Source organism: Bos indicus x Bos taurus, chromosome 17 (assembly GCF_003369695.1).
Source record: "Bos indicus x Bos taurus breed Angus x Brahman F1 hybrid chromosome 17, Bos_hybrid_MaternalHap_v2.0, whole genome shotgun sequence".
NCBI classification, from domain to species: Eukaryota; Metazoa; Chordata; class Mammalia; order Artiodactyla; family Bovidae; genus Bos; species Bos indicus x Bos taurus.
The window spans coordinates 9,590,682-9,610,867 of NC_040092.1; the positions used below are offsets into that span (position 1 = coordinate 9,590,682).

At 47.3% G+C, this 20,186-nt stretch overlaps 2 protein-coding genes across 2 annotated transcripts in view; both read left to right on the forward strand.

Moving 5' to 3' along the window:
- On the forward strand, positions 1–16,393 carry OASL (2'-5'-oligoadenylate synthetase like). Its single transcript, XM_027566553.1, has 6 exons — positions 1–405; positions 5,722–6,013; positions 7,437–7,612; positions 10,667–10,908; positions 14,638–14,785; positions 15,381–16,393. The coding sequence occupies exons 1-6, from the start codon at positions 214–216 to the stop codon at positions 15,387–15,389; spliced, it is 1,059 nt and encodes a 352-aa protein (XP_027422354.1). The 5' UTR covers positions 1–213; the 3' UTR covers positions 15,390–16,393.
- The window catches only part of C17H12orf43 (chromosome 17 C12orf43 homolog), a 12,734-nt gene continuing 7,998 nt past the window's right edge, over positions 15,451–20,186 (forward strand). Inside the window, exons 1-3 of the mRNA XM_027567339.1 lie at positions 15,451–15,486; positions 15,618–15,795; positions 18,001–18,198. Coding sequence (XP_027423140.1) covers positions 15,451–15,486; positions 15,618–15,795; positions 18,001–18,198 — 412 coding nt within the window. The remainder of the gene's footprint in view (positions 15,487–15,617; positions 15,796–18,000; positions 18,199–20,186) is intronic.

Consider the following 20,186-nt stretch of genomic DNA (forward strand, 5'->3'; position numbering starts at 1 on the left):
GTCATCACTCAGTGTCTGGGGTGCACCAGCCACAGTACACAGCCTCAATAAAGAGGAGCCCCAGGTCAGCCAGACACCCCTGGTTTCCTGTCCACTCTGGTGCTTTATTCCACAGGGTACTGGAGAGGAGTGTCCTTAAAGAAGGGTGAGTGTGCCAGCAGATAGGTAGGTGCATAGCTGCATACCTAGCCGCCAGTGGTACTCTCAAGACAGATGGCAGTATCCCTGGAGCTGTTTGATACCCCAGCTTCTAGGCTGAACTCCTTTGTGGCTCAGTGCCAGCATAACATCAAGGAGTGGAAAGAAGACGTGGTGAAGGCTGTGCAGTCCGTGGAGAAGTTCCTGAAGAAGCAGCGCTTCCGGGGGGACCATGGGCTGGACCAGAAGGTGCTGAAGGTGATCCGGGTGAGACTGGTCCCCTCCATTTCCCAGCCAGGGCTGGGCAAAACCCAACCCGTGGGTCCATGTCTCTGAGGATGCTAGGGACCTCTTGCCTCATTATCCCTAGTCCATGCTACTGACATCTCAAGACACAGCATCCCGACACACTGCTGCCTCGAGCGGAGCAAGTTGAGTAAGGAAGCTAATAATAGTGCACATTTTGGGTGCACGTGCCTAAGCCCTTCACGTGTACTGCCTCTAATTTGTACACCCTCTGAAGTGTGCACTCGTCTTCCCAGTTTACAGATGAGCACAATGCAAACTCAGTGACTTAAGATCTGTAATGGCTAAATGCAATGCAAGGTCTCTGGTTGAATCTTGGTGTGAATGGACCATCCGTAGAATATAATTTGGGAACAACTGGGGAAATTTCAGCATGGCCAGAATATTAGATTTTATATGTATATATATGGGAATTTTTTTTTGAAGTGTAATAGTTTTGTGGTTGTGGGGGCAAATGTTCTCTTTGGTTGGACATAAATGCTAAAGTATTTATGGACAATGGTCCTTAGTTTCTGTAATTTATTTTATTATTATTATTTTTTAAGATTTTTGGATGCGGACCATTTTTAAAGTCTTGAATTTGCTACAATATTGCTTCTGTTTTATGTTTTGGTTTTTTGGTCTCGAGACTTAGTTCCAGACCAGGGATTGAACCTACATGCCCTGTGTTGGAAGGTGATGTCTTAACCACTGGACAGTCAGGGAAGTCCCCGTAAATTACTTTAAAGTGCTTAGTTGAAGCAAACATGGCAAGTTTAGACTTGTTGAATCTGACGGGGCGGAGGTATAAATGTTCTTTGTTTTCTCTTTCTATTTTTATGTTTACAATTTTTGATAAAGGAAAGTTTTTTTTGTTGTTGTTGTTTTTAAATGGAAGATCAGGGAGATGAGGACTCACCGAAGGTCACACAGCTGGTGGTGAAGCTGGGATTTCTTACTCCACTCTGGGCTGCCCCCACTGAGCTTTTTTACCCCCAAACCCTTTCAGGAGCTGCCTCTCGTCACCTCTGGTCCTAACTAGGGTAATACTCCAAGCGGATCAAAACTAGAAAGGTGTGATGAGAAAAATGACTTTTGAAGTGTGATGAGGAAAAACAAAAAAACAATTTTCTTTTTCTGAGTTGCTGCCTAGGCGCCTTACAGTATGATGATCCTGCTAACACCAAAAGTCCAGAGTCTGGACCTTTAGATAAATTTTGGGCACCCTGCAAGTTTATGCTTTGTTTCTCCTGGTGGAACCTTTTAAAATAACCAGTTATTGGGCTTCACCAGTGGTCTGGTGGTTAAGACTCTGAACTCCTACTGCAGGGAACACAGATTCGATTCCTGGTCAGAGAAATTCCATAAGCCACGCAATGCAGCCAAAATAAATAATGAAAAATTTTAAAAGTTTTTTCTAATATAGAGTCAAGATGGATTTTTTAAATTATAAAATAAAATAACCACTTCAAAGTTAAGCCTGCGAAACGTTAGTAACCTCTGCCCCAATCACCTTGTAAGAACTAGGTGCTTTCTACCCTGCTAAATTGTGACCTGGGGAGAAGGCCTGCTCTCTCCCCAGTTCACTGAGTCCCCTTGCTTCTGGGATCTGTAGTAATAAGCCTTTTTTAAAATTAATTTTTAATGAATTTTTATTGGAGTATGGTTGCTTTAGAATGTTAGTTTCCGCTGTACAGCAAAGGGCGCAGTTGTTTGTTTTTCCTCATCACACTTCAAAAGTCGTTTTGAAGACACAGTTTCAGTATACAGTATACTCTACTCAGTGCTTTGTGGTGACCTAAATGGGAAGGAAATATCAAACGGAGTGGAGTAGAGCTCCCTGAGCTGTACAGTAGGTCCTCATTAGTTATCTGTTTGTGTAAGTAATAAATCTTATGACTCCACTTCCTTTGTATGGGTATACTGAAACTGTGTCTTTCCTCCAAATGGCCCCGTGAGTTTCATTACCCTACAGGGGAGCTTGCTGGGGCAGCTACCTGCCCGTATGGATGGCTTGTGCCCCCTCATTCATCAAGTAAAAATCTACATATTCTTAAATTTATTTATCTATTTTATTTTTGGCTGCACTGGGGATTTTGCTATTGCACCAGGGCTTTCTCTAGTTGTGCTGCATGGACCTCTCAACCACAGTGGCCTGTCAGGTTGCAGAGCACAGGCTCTAGGCACTCGGGCTTCAGCAATGGTGGCACAGGGGCTCAGTTGCCCCACTGCATAGGGGATCTTCCTGGACTAGGGATCAAACTGGTGTCCCCTACATTGCAAGGCAGATTCTTAACCACTGGACTACTAGGGAAACCCTGCTGCTGCTGCTGCTGCTGCCAAGTCGCTTCAGTTGTGTCCGACTCTGCGACCCCATAGACTCACAGAGTCTATCCCCGACTAGCTCCCCCGTCCCTGGGATTCTCCAGGCAAGAACACCGGAGTGGGTTGCCATTTCCTTCTCCAATACATGAAAGTGAAAAGTGCAAGTGAAGTCGTTCAGTCGTGTCCGACTCTTAGTGACCCCATGGACTGCAGCCTGCCAGGCTCCTCCGTCCATGGGATTTTCCAGGCAAGAGTACTGGAGTGGGTTGCCATTGCCTTCTCCAAGGGAAACCCTACATGTTCTTAATTCAATCCACCAGCTTCAGCTTCCCAACATGAAAGGTCCTGGAGGCAGACAGTCTCAGCCAATCCTTCCTGTAAACACTAAGGAAACTGAGGCACAGAGAGGGTGAGAAACTTTCCACGTTCACACAGCAAGCTGGTGGTACAGGCAAGACTAGCACTAGGACTCCTGACTCGAAGCTCAGTGCTCTAGTTCTGCCTTTAGGAGCAGTTGCTTAAGGGAAGGATCTAGAAGCTGCAGGCCCATGTTACTTTTTAACTCTCATCCCCAACACCCAGAGCCTGAAGCCGTGCGATTTAGAAATGAGACACCACACATTCTGACACGAGGCGTGGGCTTGACTCTTGGCTTCTTCCCTCACTAGCCGGGTGAACTTAGAGTCACAGTCTTGTCTCTCAAACCCTCCATCTCAGTCTTCTTCTGTGTAATTGGGATGACATTACCAGCATCGCAGTGCAGGTGGGGGGCAAGTGTTCCCCAGTGGCTCAGTGGTAAAGAATCTGCCTGCCAATACAGGAGACTCAGGTTCCATCTCTGGGTCAGGAAGATCCCCTGGAGGAGGAAATGGCAACCCACTCCAGCATTTTTTTTTATATATATAATTTTATTTATTTATTTTTGGCCATGCTCTGTCTGGGTCTTCGTTGCTGCATGGGCTTTCCTCTGGTTGTGGATATCAGGGGCTACTCTCCATTGCAATGTAGTTTTCTCACTGTGGTGTCATCTCTTGTTGCAGAGCACAGGCTGCATGGCACACCAGCTTCAGTAGCTGTGGCACGAGGGCTCGGTAGTTGCAGCTCCCGGGCTGCAGAGCACAGGCTCAACAGTTGTGGCACGTGCGGTTAGTTGCTCTGTGGCATGTGGGATCTTCCCGGACCAGGAATTGAACCTGTGTCTCCTGAATTAGCAGATGGATGCTTTACCACTGGTCCATCAGGGAAAGCCCCCACTCCAGTATTCTTGCCTGGAGAATCTCCATGGACAGAGGAACCTGGTGGGCTGTAGTCTATGGGGTCCTAAAGAGTCGGACACAACTGAGCGACTGAGCACACACCCACACCATCATCATCATCTCTCCCTCGTCAACCAGATAGAATGGTGCAGGCTAAATGATTAGTCAATGTTCAAAAACAAAAGCATTGTTATCAACTTTTGCTCGAGCTTTCTTCTGGGCCTGGAGCACCAGTATGACTCCTCCCAGACCAAAGTCACCCCACCCCACCAACCCTGAGAATGGCATGGGGCAAGTGAGTGCGACGGAAGGATGTCTCAAACATGAGTTTTGACGGCAGGAAGTGGTATTAACCCAGCCCTCAAATCCTGCCTGCAACCTTCTCCAATCTTGAAATTAATAAATAATAGAGACACCCAAAGAGCAACAGCTATTGAGAAATTAGCACTTTATTTGGGCTTTAAACCCTCTTCCCTCCCATGAAAATCTGGTGAGTTGTGCTGGCCCATATGAGTGAATGCTTATCCTTGGGTTGGAATAGGTTTAGACTGGAGCAAATCATACAGCCTGCTCTAGAATGTTCTTCCCTCTCTGCCCGTATCTTCCCACTGGGAAAGGTAGGAAGGGCACAGCCTTCAAGGGGTTGTGGCTTTCTTCGGCACACCGAGTGCCATCCACAATGCTCTTACATGGGGCAGAAAGGCTGACTCTGAATGCAGGTGGAGAAAGAAAAATGGAAAAGGAAAAGGAGGACTTCCCTGGAGGTCCAGTGGTTAAGACTCCCACGCTTCCAATGCAAGGGTTGTGGGTTTGATTCCTGGATTCCTGGATGGGGAACTAAAATCCTGCATGCCACATGGTGAGGCCAAAAACAAAGGAAGAGGAAAATAAAGATGGCAGACTTCTCTTCCACAGAAAGCAGGGCCTGGCACGTAGACTTGGGTCACTGGAAATAAAGAGGCAGAAGAACCACACCCTGTGTTCTGACCCTCTGTCTGACTGTGACCATGACTCCTGGTTATGAGTCCATGGCAAATCAGTTAACCCCCAATTGCCTCCTTTTTTTCATCTGTACAATGGGGATAATTATCCTAGTCCCTCCACCTCAACTGGGCGCTTTCCTGATGGCTCAGCAGGTAAAGACTCCACCTGCAATGCAGGAGACACAGGAGACTTAGGTTTGATCCCTGGGTTGGGACGATATCCTGGGGATGGAAAATGGCAACCCACTCCAGTATTCTTGCCTGGAGAATCCCATGGACAGAGAACTGGGCGGGTTATACAGTCCACAGTGTCCCAAAGGGTCAGACACGACTGCAGTGACTTTGCACACACACACAGAGCACAGAATTATTCAGACCTGCCCCTCCCACCCCCCAGAACCCTCCAACTGCCACCCTGTAGAGGACGATGGTTTCCTTGGAGTGGGGATCACTCTTGCAGATAAGGCTGAGTCTCAGAAGCAAGGCAGTGGAGTAAGTAAGAAACATGGGTTGTGGAGTCCGGCTGCCTGGGTTTGACACATCCACTGTGTGACCCTGGGTGAGCGGCTTGCCGTCTTGACCTCTCCACTTTCCTCCCCTATAAAGAGGTGATGTGGGTACTCCCCACCCATCGGTGAGGCAGGTATCGATGAACGGGATCATCCGTGGAAGAGCCCTAGGGATTCCCTGGTCCCAGCAGTGGCCTTGAGGTGATGGGACTCTGTGTTCCACAGGTGGGCTCCTTCGGGAATGGCACGGTGCTCAGGAACCACGCGGAGGTGGAGCTGGTGATGTTCCTGAGCGGTTTTAGCAGCTTCCAGGAGGAAGCCAGCAACCACAATCACCACGAGCATGTTCTGAGCATGCTCTGTAAAAAGCTCACGGATTTCCCGGATCTGCTTCACCTCCAGCCCCAGAACCTGAGGCTGGTCCACGGAGTCACCTCTGCTGTTGCCTTTACCATTCAGACCTGGGAGATGGAAGAGCAAGTCACTGTCACCATTGTGCCGGCCTACGGGGTCCTGAGTAAGGGAAAGCCCACCTGACTCACACACCTGCCCTCCCCAGGGGGAGGACCCACAGCTCCTTCACCTCTCCTTTGTGGCCACGTGCAGACGCCTGCATGCACCCATTCAACCCACATCCCGTGCTGGGTGCTGGGCGACTGAAATGCCTGGGACTGACTCAGCTCTGGCTATCCTTGTGGTTCAATGGGGCAAACAGATTTATCAAGGAATCATGCAGATAAATATATGATTGGAGAGGAAGGGAGAGTCAAGGAAGGGAAAGCATTAGAGCAACTCCTGGGGTGACTCTGGAACACTTACCCTGGGGGTGGTTGTTTCCCCACGCTACATATAATAGTTTGCGTCGGCTAAACCCGAATTTCCAATCTATCCCTACCCCACCCATCTGTCTCCCTCTTTGGCAACACAGGTCTGTTCTCTATATCTATAAATCTGTTTCTGCAAAACTCACTTTTCATTCTCCAGAAGGACAGTCAAGAAGGCAAGCCTTTAGTCTTTCAAGCTATGTGGTTCCAGGCTTCCCTGGAAAGTGAAAGTGAAGTTGGTCAGTCGTGTCCGACTCTTAGCGACCCCATGGACTACACCCCACCAGGCCCTCCATCCATGGGATTTTCCAGGCAAGAGTACTGGAGTGGGGTGCCATTGCCTTCTCCGTTAACAGCGGCTAGGCATATTATATTTACTTGGAGCTGGTATACTTGGTGACAGCCTTAGTGCCCTCGGACACGGCACGCTTGGCCAGCTCCCCAGGTAGCAGCAAGCGCACGGCGGTCTGGATCTCCCTGGATGTGATAGTCGAGCACTTGTTGTAATGCGCCAGGGACGATGCCTCGCCAGCGATGCGCTCGAAAATGTCGTTGAGGAAGGCATTCATGATTCCCACAGCCTTGGACGAGATGCCGGTGTCCGGATGGACTTGCTTCAGCACCTTGTACACGTACACGGAGTAGCTCTCCTTGCGGCTGCGCTTGCGCTTCTTGCCGTCCTTCTTCTGGGCCTTGGTCACAGCTTTTTTAGAGCCCTTTTTAGGGGCAGGAGCAGACTTAGCCGATTTAGGCATGTCTATAATGACAACACCCAACAACACAGAAAGATTTGAAAGGCTTCCCTGGAGAGATACTCAAATGAATTAGCAGTCTCCTGAGAGCTTCCCCACTGGCTCAGCGGTAAAGAATCCGCCTGCCAATAGAGGAGACGTGAATTCGACCCCTGGGTCAAGAAGATCCCCTGGAGGAGGAAATGGCAATCCACTCCAGTATTCTTGCCTGGGAAATTCCATGGACAGAGGAGCCTGGCAGACTATAGTCTACGGCGTCACTAGAAGTCGGACATGACTTAACGACTAAACAACAAAAACCCTAGAGGACTTATTAGCAACTGGGGCTTTCTAAGCCCTCACTGTTTCCCCTTTGCCTCCTCAGGGCCTTCTGTTCCCAACTTTCAGCCCTCCCCAGAGGTCTATGTGAGACTGATTAAGGCCTGCCGTACTCTTGGATACTTCTCCCCATCCTTCAGCGAGCTGCAGAGAAACTTCGTGAAATACAAGCCAACCAAGCTGAAGAGCCTCCTGCGGCTGGTAAAACATTGGTACCTCGAGGTGAGGAGGCTGCCTGATGGGGGCAAGAGCAGAAGATGGGGGAGGGAGGAGAAGAAAAGGCAGGAACCAGACTTGTCATCGGGGGGATACTGTGAGGAGGGGCAATGGTCGTGGGGAGGGAGAGGATTTAGTTAGTTACCTGTTTTATGACAAGCTACTTTTTAGATTTCACATAGGATGTCTGCATGGTACCAAGGGTATTTCCAAATACCCAGATGAGCAGAGTCATCTCCGCTTATGAAAGGAAGACTCAGAAACAAACAAAAAATGAGAAAGAAAAAAAAAATGATTTCTTATTTTAAAAGAATTGGTAAGAGTCAGAGTTTAGACTGGTTTAACCAAAAAAGAAAAAAATACCAAAAAGAAAAAAATACCAAAAAAGAAAAAAATAGTATTTAAAGATAAAAATCAAGATACTATGAAAGTTTGTTTACATTAGTATGTGTATGTGGGAAAATAGCATTTCCTTACATAGTTATCACCTCAACAAAGGTTGTGATGTATCTTCAGATATTAGCAACACCGAAGTCAAGAAGGAAATTGGTTTTTTTGGCCAGTCAGTCACTTAAACAGGAAATGATCCAAAGTTTTGTGGATTTGAAGAGATGGAACTCAAAAGAATGATCTGTTTGTTTTGTTTGTTTGGCTAAGTGTACAAAGTGTTTTTTTCCTGAATACGTCATGCACATTTATTGGCAATGTCCACAGAAAAACATACCAGCTTTATTTTCTATAGCCCTTTCTTTGTACAAGTCTCTGCCTCTGAGGGACTTCTCCAGCGGTCCAGTGGTTAAGACTCCACGTTTGCACTGCAGGGGTACTGGGCTCCATCCCTGGTCAGGGAACCACGGTCCCCACACGACCTAAAAACAAACAGCCTAAAAGACTCTGCCTCTAAGACAGGATGTTGGCTGCATATGGTTTTTTGAAAGTTTCTTGACTCAGTATTATTCATTTGATGTTTTCTTTTATTTGAGAATTTTTATTTAACCAAGTGTTACAAGACGTGTTGATCAATCCTCAAGGACACAAAGAGTATATGATACGTTAAACAGAACTAGAGTCCTGTGATGCTAAAAAGGTTGTTAGTTCATTTTTATCTGGAGACTATGTAACATCCCAGGAGTTGTCATTTACAATTATGATTCGAAAGTATTTTTTGATTCTTACCAATTCATCCACTGGAGCCAAGGAATGTGTAAGTTAGATTCTCTGGGTTTTATTTGATTTCACAAAATCTTAACTGTAAGAATATCACTGATCTCAGAGATGTCCAAGTTTGTGCATGCTCACACACAAAATCATTTTTTAAAAAAATTTTTGAGATGTCAGTTGGAATAATTTATCATTTAAGTTTGCACTATGTATAGCCATATACTGAGGGTGAGTGAGTGAGTGAAGTTGCTCAGTCATGTCTGACTCTGTGACCCCATGGACTGTTGCCTACCAGGCTCCTCCATCCATGGGATTTTCCAGGCAAGAATACTGCAGTGTGTTGCCATTTCCTTCTCTAATACTGAGGGTAGGAGATAAAGAAAGAAAGCGTTGTCTCCCCACTGCCACCTCATATAGCCATCAAAAATAGAACATTAACCTGGGTAATTTTTTAGAAATTAGAAGAAATTCTAATTTTTTTCTTTTTGTTTTTTAATTGAGAGTAACAGAAAAACCAATGCTAATGGGCTTAACCAATAAAGAGAATTATCAGCTCATGTGTGAAAACCTACAACAGTGGAGAGAGCTTCAGGCACCGTTTGGTGAAGGCTCCAGCTCTGTTTCTCTGTAATTCTCTTGTGTGTGCGTGTGTGCTAAGTTGCTTCAGTCATATCTGAGTCTTTGCGACCCCATGGACTGTAGCCCACTAGGCTCCTTTGTCCATGGGATTCTCCAAGCAAGAATACTAGAGTGGGTTGCCATTTCCTCCTCCAGGGGATCTTCCCGACCGAGGGATGGAACCGCATCTCTTATGTCTCCTGCATTGGCAGGCAGGTTCTTTACCACTAGCGCCATCTGGAACAGCTTCTCTCAATATTATATGTCAACTTGGTCCCCAAGCTGGTTTCCCTCATGGTGGCAAAATGGCCGCATCTGTTCCTGCCCTCACATTCACTTAGACTTCTCTTCTCTCAACCACAGAACAAAAGAACTAGATTTGACTCAAATTGAGCCAGCTTAGATCACCAGGCATCTCTTGAACCAATCACTTGGCAAGGGGAAATAGGTTTATCCTCGTGATCCTGTCCAGTCGGGGCCAACCCTGGAGATGAGGATTGGGCCAATCGCATCCAAACAACATGGCCACTAAACAATGGGGGAGAAAGACATACCTATTAGAGAAGCAACCCCAATGTTCAATACAGATTCTCAGCTATTACCTAGTCCTGGAGGAGCCTGGCAGGCTACAGTCCACGGGGTCGAAAAGAGTCAGACCCGACTTAGCAACTAAACAGCAATGATAACATAGTCGCCCAACACACACACAAACACATTTTTTCCCTCTTTAGCTAAGAAGATTTTTCTTTAAAAGAAATCTCCCGGAAGCCCAAATAGATTAAAATAGAGTTATTTTGTTTGGGGTGCTTGTGACAGAGCCCAACCTGCTGATTCCCTTTTTTCTCTTTTAAGTGTTTATCTGTTTGGCCGCACCAGCTCTTAGTTGCAGCATGTGGCATCTTTTCCCTTCACTGTGGCATGATCTCTAGTTATGGCATGTGGGATCTAGGTGTCCTGACCAGGGATGGAACCTGGGAGCATGGCATCTTAGCTATTGGACCACCAGGAAAGTCCCTGCTCACTCCCTGGGATACTTCTTCATCCCTCCATTCCAGAAGTTATGTCAGGTACAGTTTGAAACCCACTGGACTCACCCAGTTGCTTAATTTTAAGATGGGGAAACCCAGTTAAGGCCAGAGAGGAAAAGTGACTTGGCCAAGAATACACTGCCGGTAGGTAGCAAAGCTGGGACAAGAACTTGGATTTTTCCAGTTTCGGGTCCAATGTCATCCTTCTAAGGAATCTTGGGGTCTCTCTCTCTCTTCCCATGTCTTTCAATAGTATGTGAAAGCCAAGTGCCCTAGGGCGGAGCTGCCCCCAATGTATGCCCTTGAGCTACTGACCATCTATGCCTGGGAAACGGGTACTGAGGAGAAAGAGCGTTTCAGGTTGGACAAAGGCCTGGTCACTGTGCTGCTGCTGCTCACGAAGTATCAGCGTCTCTGCATCTACTGGACCAAGTACTACACATTGCAGAACCCGGTCATTGAGGACTTTGTCAGAAACCAGCTCAAAGAAAAGAGGTACTGGATCGTCGCGTGCCAGCCACATCTCAGAGAAAGAGAATTAAGGGAAAGGTGGTATCGAGTTTCCTGGGTGGGCTTTATTTTATATATAAAATCACTATATATAATATATATATTTAAAGATTTGTCTATTTTACGGTTTGGCTGTGCTGAGTTCTGTTGCCGCACATGCGCTTCTCCCACTTGCGGTGAGCGGGGGCTGCCCTCTAGCTGTGGTTCAGAGGCTTCTCGCTGCAGGGGCTTCTCTTAGTCGTGGAGTACTGGCTCTAGGGTGCACGGGCTTCAGTAGCTGTGGCTACTCTGGGCTTCACTGTATGTAGAATTTTCCTGGACCAGGGATCGACCCTGTGTCCCCTGCATCGCAAGGCGGATTCTTAACCACTGGACCACCAGGGAAGCCTGGGTGGACTTTATTAAATAGAAAAGCAGATATCTCACCCCGACACAGTTGACATCTCAAGGTGATCACCTTTCAAATCGCCAGGGCCTTAGGGGCTATAAGCCTTTTCCTCATTCCTTGAGCTATCACTCCACTCTACGTTAATCCTCTTGCCCTCAGAAGACCATTTCAGTGCTTTTTCCCAGCATGAGAAACTAAAAAGAACCATGGAGATCCAAGTTAAATCCAAGCTCTGCCGTTTTCTCATCTCTGTGAGCCTCCATTCCTCGTCTATAAAACAGGAGTTGTTGTTGTTGTTGTCCAACTCTTTCGAGACCCCATGGACTATAGCTTACCAGGCTCCTCTGTCCATTGGATTTCCAAGGCAAGAATACTGGAGTGTTTTGCCATTTCCTTCCCAGCGGATCTTCCCAATCCAGGGATTGACCCCATCTCCTCCATTGGCAGGCAGATTCTTTACTGATGAGCCACCACAGAAGTCCAAAACAGGAGTAATTGGCACCAGCCATGCAGGACTCTTAGGATAGTCAGAGAAAATATACGTGAAGGGCCACTGTATCTAGTCTATGATAGATGCCAGCTAAATGTTCAGTACTGTAACACATGTTGCTTGTGCCCATTTGTATCCCCTGGGCCTTTACCATTTCAGGGAAGGTTGGTTCAACCTCCAGCTGTCGGCACCTGTGTCCCTCTGCCTGTGGGTTTTCAGCTTCCCTTAGTGACTGGTGGGGATTGGTGTGTAAATACCTCAGCTCCCTGCCATCTCAGATGGAGGCACTCTTTCTGGGTCATGTGTTCTACACTAGTTCTCAGGGTCCAAGCCCCAGCTGCTCACAGGGATAATCACCCTGATGCATATCCTTTATTGGCATCCTTCCTGTCCCTGTCTCACTTTCCCACTTGCTCTTTGGTGCTTCCTGGCACCTCCTTCCAAATAAATGACTTGCACTCAAATCCTCATCTTAGGTTTTGCTCCTGGGAGAACCCGGCCTGAGACAACTCTTTGTACTAGAAGCTTTAGGTCACTGTAAGCAATATCATAAGAATATTTATTGTTCCCTCATGTGAGTGTCCGGAGAAGGCAATGGCACCCCACTCCAGTACTCTTGCCTGGAAGATCCCATGGATGAGGAGCCTGGAAGGCTGCAGTCCATGGGGTCTCGAAGAGTCGGACACAACTGAGCGACTTCACTTTCACTTTTCACTTTCATGCATTGGAGAAGGAAATGGAAACCCACTCCAGTGTTCTTGCCTGGAGAATCCCAGGGACGGGGGAGTCTGGTGGGCTGCCATCCGTGGGGTGGCACAGAGTCGGACACTACTGAAGTGACTTAGCAGCAGCAGCAGCAGCATGTGAGTATCAGGTCTTTTTTTTTTTTTTAAACAAGAAAGAGTAACCAGGTCTCCTTATGAAAAGACAATTTATTGTATGGATGCCCAGAATATTGACCTGGGAAAACCATCAGGACCTGAGGCAAACTAGTATAGACTCCTCTTCTCTGTCATTCCCTCTCATGGCCCATGTGCTCCCTACCCTCTCACTGCCTCTGTTTCTCTCTCCATACCTGCCCTGCTCCCCTCTTACTCCAAGGTGATGAGGAACATCCATCATTTCTGGTCCAAACTCCAGAGGGAACTAATTTGATTACTAGGCAGAGGCTCCACATGCCAGCTCACCTGGTGGGTCACTTGGATCAGATGAGTTGAATCCACAGGATGGAGTGGCACTGCTCCCTGACTCCATCAGGCAGGAGCATTTCAGGGAGCCAGGATGCTGGGGGTTGAAAGCATGGAGCCTAAAGTGTCCAGTTCATGTCACTAGCCTGCTAACACATTCTGTCACTTAGATAAAGTCTCAGCTCATGCCTAAGTCAAAAGCTCCTGGGGTACAAGGGCCAGGTCTTGGGACTTCCCTGGTGATCCAGTAGTTAATGCTCCATGCTCCCAATGCAGGGAGCCTGGGTTTGATCCCTAGTCAGGGAACTAGATCCCACAAGTCACAACTAAAAAGACCCCATGTACCGCAGCCAAGATCCTACGTGCCACAATGAAAACTGGCACACCACAACTAAGACCCAGCTCAGCCAAATAAAACAACAGGAAACCACACAAGCGCTAGGGCTTCATCATGGGCTTGACATCCAAGACCTATGGTCACCCCATGCAACCTCAGTCAGCTATTAGACCCCTTCAAGCCAATAGTCTTTAAAATATCTATTCAACAGTCACCTAGAGGAGAGACACTTGGAAGCTCAACCTCCCCTCCGTTGAGGCAGAGGAGATGGATCAGAATCCCATGTTCAGGTTGGGAGAACCTAGGGAGGTCTGTGCCTCAGTTTTCTCATCTGTAAAGTGGGGAGAAATTATCATCATCATCATCATCACCACCACCATCATTGTCGTACCTTAGAGAATTGTTGCAGGGATTAGAATAGGTTACTCAGAGATTGACCCCGTGCCTCAGGAAACATCAGTAAATGGTACCAGCGGTATTGTTATCCTCCAAAGCAATTCAGAAGCTCTAGGTTTGAACTCATTTATGTAGTCTGTTCAGCAAAGTGAAAGCTCTGAACTTAAGAGGCCCACATGCTGGTGTGGTCTGCCTGAGGGACCGCTATTCTTGTTCCATCATGGCTTTGGGGGTCTCAACCTCTGTACACCTCAAAGATTCCTTACAAACACCTAAAATACTCTCCCCAAGAGAAATTTACTTCAAGTATTTATTCATTTATTTCGACCACACTGGGACTTAGTTGTGGCATTTAGTCAGGATCTTCGATGGTAGTTGCTACTTGTGGGATCTTTACCTGCAGCATGCAAGATCTAGTTCCCTGACTGAGGATCGAACCCAGGCCCCCTGCACTGAGAGTGCAGTCTTAGCCACTGGACCACCAGGGAAGTCCTGAGGAATTCTTGGAAACAGAACCCTCTTCATTCTGTTGCTGCTGCTGCTCAGTCACTCAGGCGAGTCTGACTCTTTGTGACCCCACAGACTGTAGCCCCCTAAGGCTCCTCTGTCCAGGTGATTTCCCAGGTAAGAATATTGGAGTGGGTCGCCATTTCCTCCTCCAGGGGATCTTCCTGACCCAGAGATCGAATCCAGATCTCCTGAGTCTCCTGCATTGGCAGGCGGATTCCTCATCATTGAGCCACCTGGGAAGCCCTCGTCATTCTGTTACTCTCTGGAAATATTTGTGGACCCTCTTGGACTGACAACCCTGGGCTCTGAACACAGCAGATGCTCAGATGATTGCCAAGAAGATTTCTTTCTGGCCTTCAGGCTTCCAAACAAGAAAGAACCTGGGCTCCCTCTCTCTGTGTTGCAGGCCCATCATCTTGGATCCGGCTGACCCCACCTACAATGTGGCAACAGGCTACAGATGGGATATAGTGGCTCAGAGTGCCCGACATTGCCTGAAACAGTCCTGTTGCTATGACAACAATGAGACATGCATCCCCAACTGGAAACTGAAGGTAATGTCTCCTCTCTGGCTGCCAGAGGCTAGAAGTTCAGAATGAGATACTGGTGGCTCAGTGGAAAAGAATCCACCTACCAGTGCAGGAGACACAGGTTTGATCCCTGGGTCCACAAGATCCCCTGGAGAAGGAAATGACAACCCATTCCTGTATTCTTGCCTGGGAAATCCCATGGACAGAGGAGCCTGGTGGGCTTCAATCCATGGGGTCGCAAAGAGTCGAACATGACTTAGCAACCAAACAAAATGTTTGCAGCTGCTGCTGTTGTAAAGACAAGGACAGGTGAAAGGCACTTTTTCTTTTTTAATGTCCATCCACACAACAGAATTTTTTTTAAGATTTTTTTTTAATGTGGACTACTTTTTCAGTCTTTATTGAATTCGTTACAACTGTTGTTTCTGTTTTATGTTTTCAGTTTTTTCTATTACGAGGCATGTGGGATCTTAGTTCCCCAACCAGGGATCGAACCCACACTCCCTGTACTGGAAGGTGAAGTCTTAACCACTGGATCACCAGGGAAATCCCTGAAGGGCACGTTTGTCCTCAGACAGCGGAAGGTGGATTTAACCCCTCTCTGTCCTCTCCCTTCCAGTTTGCATGAGACATCAACGTGACAGTGGAGCAGTGGGGTCGTGTGGATTTCGTCATCCAGGTGAACCCCTATGAGTCCATACAGAAGCTTAAAGAGAAGATCCAGTGTAAGCTGGAGTCCTCGGCCCCACAGCGTCTGTCCTTCCAGGAGCCTGGTGGGGAGCGACAGGTCCTCAGGAACATCTCCTCTTTGGCAGATTACAGTATCTTCTCTGACGCTTGCGTCTCTCTGCTGCAGATCGTCTCTCCTGAGATGCAGGTCTTTGTGAAGAATCCCAGCGGTGGGAGCCACACCTTTGCCATTTACTCCAGCAGCTTAGTCCTTGACCTGAAGTGTCAGATTGAAGTGAGGGAGGGGCTACTCAGAAAGAAGCAACAGCTAGAGTTCCAAGGCCAAGTCCTGCAGGACGAGTGGAGTTTGGGTTTCTGTGGTGTCTGAGCCAGCACCACCCTCATCCTCTCCAAAAAGACAGCTGAATAGGTTCCATTTCCACCCAGTTAGTCTCTTCTGAAACATCTCCCTGTGCGTTTTTGCTGTTTAATCTAGGTCCCATCGATTTCACCTAACCTTGCCAGTAGAGGGATGACGAGGGATATGAGACTAGGTATGCAAACCAACAATATCCAGAGCATGTTTGACAATAGAATTCTGACGCACAAGCTCTGCAGCCAACAGTCTGGAAGCCGAACCATTCTATCAATTAACTGGAAACCATCGGGATTTGGTCAACAACTACTAGCCTCCCTATTCCCTCCCTTCCAATTTAGGACTGATGAAAGAAATCCAAACAAGCTCCCTGACCAATCATATAGGATGCTCTGCTTCTAATTAGCCCACCTCCAGCTTCCCATGCAAACAACCTCAGTCGGGGTATACCTGAAGCCTTCTCTTTATGCCACTATAAAACTGTCTCACTGTCCTCCTTGCCTTGGTGTCTTTGCCAAAGGCGAGGGATGGTGGCTAACTCCCTGGCTATAGCGAGTTGGAAATAAATAAACTTCGTTTGTTCTCTTTTGGGTGGTCTTCGTTTATTTCCACAGGTGCTAAGGCTGTCCTGGGAGTTATAGCCTAAGCATATGAGCCTCTCAACTCTGGAAAGTAAGGACTGTGTGGAAAGTGAGATAGAGATAAGGGAAGTCTGGGAGATGGAGGATGATGTAGTTTTAAAAATCCCCTCAACGTATTTACAAAATAGAAGTAGAGTCATGGATGTAGAAAACAAACTTATGGTTACCAGGGGTGAAGGGGGAAAGGGGAGGGATAAACTGGGAGATTGAGACTGACATATACACACTACATATAAAACAGATAACTAATATGAACCTGCTGTATAGCATGGGGAACTCGACTCAATACTCCGTAATAGCCTATTGTTGTTGCAGTTGTTGAGTCGCTAAGTCAAGTACAACTATTTGCAACCCCATGGACTGTAGCCCATCAGGCTTCTCTGTCCATGGGATTTCCCAGGCAAGAATACTGGAATGGGTTCCCATTTCCTTCTCCTGGGGATCTGCCTGACCCAGGGATCAAACCCGTATCTCCTGCATTGGCAGGTGGGTTCTTTACTGCTGAGCCACCAGGGAAGTCCGTATTACCTGGAGATTCTGTTTAAATGCAGGTTCTGATTCAGGTCTAGGCTGAAACCAAGACTATGAATTTCTAACAGGCTCTGGAGTTTACTGATGCTGCTTGTTCACAGATTATACTGAGAGTAGTAGCAAAGCCCTAGGATATTGAAAGCAATCTGCATTTTAAAAAGTCCCCTACACAACAATGTGAAGCATACAGTTAAATATGGTTAAAATAGTATGTTTTATATTATGTGGTCTTCCCTGGTGTTTCAGCAGTAAAGAATCAACCTGCAATGCAGGAGGCGCAAGTTTGATCCCTGAGTTGGAGAGATCCCCTGGAGAAGAAAATGGCAACTCACTCCAGTGTTCTTACCTGGGGACTTCCATGGACATTGGACCAGGCAGTTTATGGGGTCGAAAGAGTCAGACACGACTTAGTAACTAAACAACAAAATATTATGTGACTTTTACCACAGACGTGCTTGCGTGCTTGCTAAGTCACTTCAGTTGTGTGCCACTCTATGGACTGTAGCCCACCAGGCTCTTCTGTCCATGGAATTCTCCAGTCAAGAATACTGGAATGGGTTGCCAGGCCCTTCTCCAAGGGATCTTCCTGACCCAGGGATTGAACCTGCGTCTCTTATATCTCCTGCACTGGAAGGCAGGTTCTTTACTACTAGCACCACCTTAGAAGCCCCTTGCCCCCTACCCAACCCCGCGACAGACACAAAGGTCCCTAAGTTACTTCTGATGCCCAAATAGACTTCTGAATTTGTAGAATAAGTGGATAAGAATCAAAGTGCATTGGACCAAAATATGGGAACCGATCCTGACTGTCATTAACCCCTTGTGTGACCTTAGGCAATTCCTGCCTGTCTATAGGTCTGATTTTCCTCATCAAGGATAGATCTGTTGATCTCTTAGGCCCTTCCAGCTCTCACGTTTCAGGAAACCCTTCAGGACAATTTAGGACCAATGACGGCCTGAGTCTAAGAACTACAATCCCCACAATGCCCTGCGTTTTTTCAGCTCCCTTTGGGGATCCTAAGAGGACGACCGCGCCTGGAGGCGCTCCCCACAATCCTTTGCGGTGCTTCAAGGTGGCGGCACCCGTGGCACCATGAGCGATCTGGAGAGCAGCAGCAGCAGCAGCAGCGATGAAGAGGAGCTGGAACGGTGCCGCGAGGCAGCGTTGCCGGCTTGGGGCTTGGAGCAGCGCCCGAGGGGTCCAGAGAAGCCAGGAGTCGGTAGGGGACTATATTCGGGGGGTCTGGACGTAGAGCGTATGATCTTCCCCTCAGGCCTGAGAGGATGGATGGTGAAGAGGGTGTCACCGGGATTCGACTTCTTTCCCTGAGGAGGCTCCACGGCTTGGGTAGGGTTTAGAGTAGGATTTAGAGTCAAAATACGGACCAGGGCAGCGGGGCGGGTTGTTGATTATCCCAGTCAGGGAAACCAAGGCACCAGAGTATCTCTTGACTCTGCCTTCTTGGGTCCATCCTAACTGTTGCACCCTGGCCGGCCCGCCACTCATCGGAGATTACTGCGACAGCTGGATTCTTGCATCCAGCCTTTCTTCGGCTCCACTTTGCCAGCGAGCTGCGTTGCACACCTCCTTGACCGTGACTCCCTTTGCTGTTGTTCAGTCGCTCAGTCATGTCAGACTCTGCGACCCCATGGATTGCAGCACGCCAGCCTTCCCCATCCTTCCCCATCCTTCACTATCTTTCTTGTCCTTCACTGATTCCCTAGTGCCCTGGGAATAAATCCCAGACCCCTTAACATAAGGGCGCCCAATGGTGGGTAAAGTGCAGAGGACTTGTGAATATTAATGGGAAAAATATTTCATCTCACTTTCACCAGTCTCTGAAATTTAGCCTGTCTTTCCATCATGTGTGTGAACAACCGCAGTAGTTTTGGCGATACCTGTTACTTTGTCTTAACAAAAGTCTCAGACTTTCAAATCCCATTAGTCTTTCAGATATATCAAAAATATTTTATTCACAATATGTTGGGAAAAAAATCGTTTCCACTCATCCCTGCTTTAAAATTAAAGTAATTTTGGACTTTCCTCGTGGTCCAGAGGTTAAGAATTCACCTGCCCGTGCAGAGCACACTGGTTTCATCCCTGGTCCGGGGAGATCCCCCATGCCACAGGACAACTAAGTCCTGAGCGTTAAAACCACAGAGCTGGTAAGCTCTGGAGTCGGTGCTCTGCAACAAGAGAAGCCGGTTTCTGCAATGAGAAACCGGAGCACAGAAACCAGAGAGTAGCCCCCAGTTGCTTTAACTAGATAAAGCCCTCAGGCAGCAACGGAAACCCAGCGCAGCCAGAAATAAATTAATTAATTTTTTTAAAATTACAGTAATTTTTAGCCCCTTAAGTAGATTTTAATACATTAATGAAGAAGCATATGTATTAAAGTATCCCAAATTTTGCTTTTTACTCTTAATGATAACTGAATTTCACTATCACTGGTTTTCTTTGTAATCCTATGTGTTGTATTTTTTGCATCTAAAAGATTATTCTCAGAAGGATCCAGGCTGCCAGAGCAGGCCATGGCAAAGCAAGGTTAACTCCTGCTTTTGTTTTAAAGGACTCACAAGCCCTAGGGACTTCCCTGGTGATCCAGTGGCTAAGACTCCGTGCTCCCAGTGCAGGGGGCCTTTGTTGGATCCCTGGTCAGGGTATTAGACTGCATGTTGCAGCTAAGAAGTTCATAGGCCGCAGCTAAGGATCCAGAGTGCCGAAACTAAGACCCGGCAGAGCTGAGTAAATAAATAATTTCTGTAAAAGTTAAAATAATAAATAAATAAAAGGATTTACAAACCCTTTGGTAATCAATTCCCAGCCTTTGGTAATCAGTTCCCAGCTTGCTTTCCTGCCACACGTTCCACAGCTAGGCTCCAGACCATACTATGTCCTCTCATCTGTGGTCACCATAACTCTGCCATTTTCTTTTTATTTTCTGTGTGCAGAAATGCCTTTCCATCTCCACCGCTCACTCAGTTCATTTCAGTTCAGTCACTCAGTCACGTCTAGCTCTTTGCAACCCCCTAGACTAGAGCATGTCTGGCTTCCGTGTCCATCACCAACTCCCGAAACCTACTCAAACTCATGTCCATCACGTCGGTGATGCCATCCAGCTGTCTTATCCTCTGTCGTCCCCTTCTCCTCCTGCCGTCAATCTTTCCCAGCATCAGGGTCTTTTCCAATGAGTTGCTTCTTCCAATC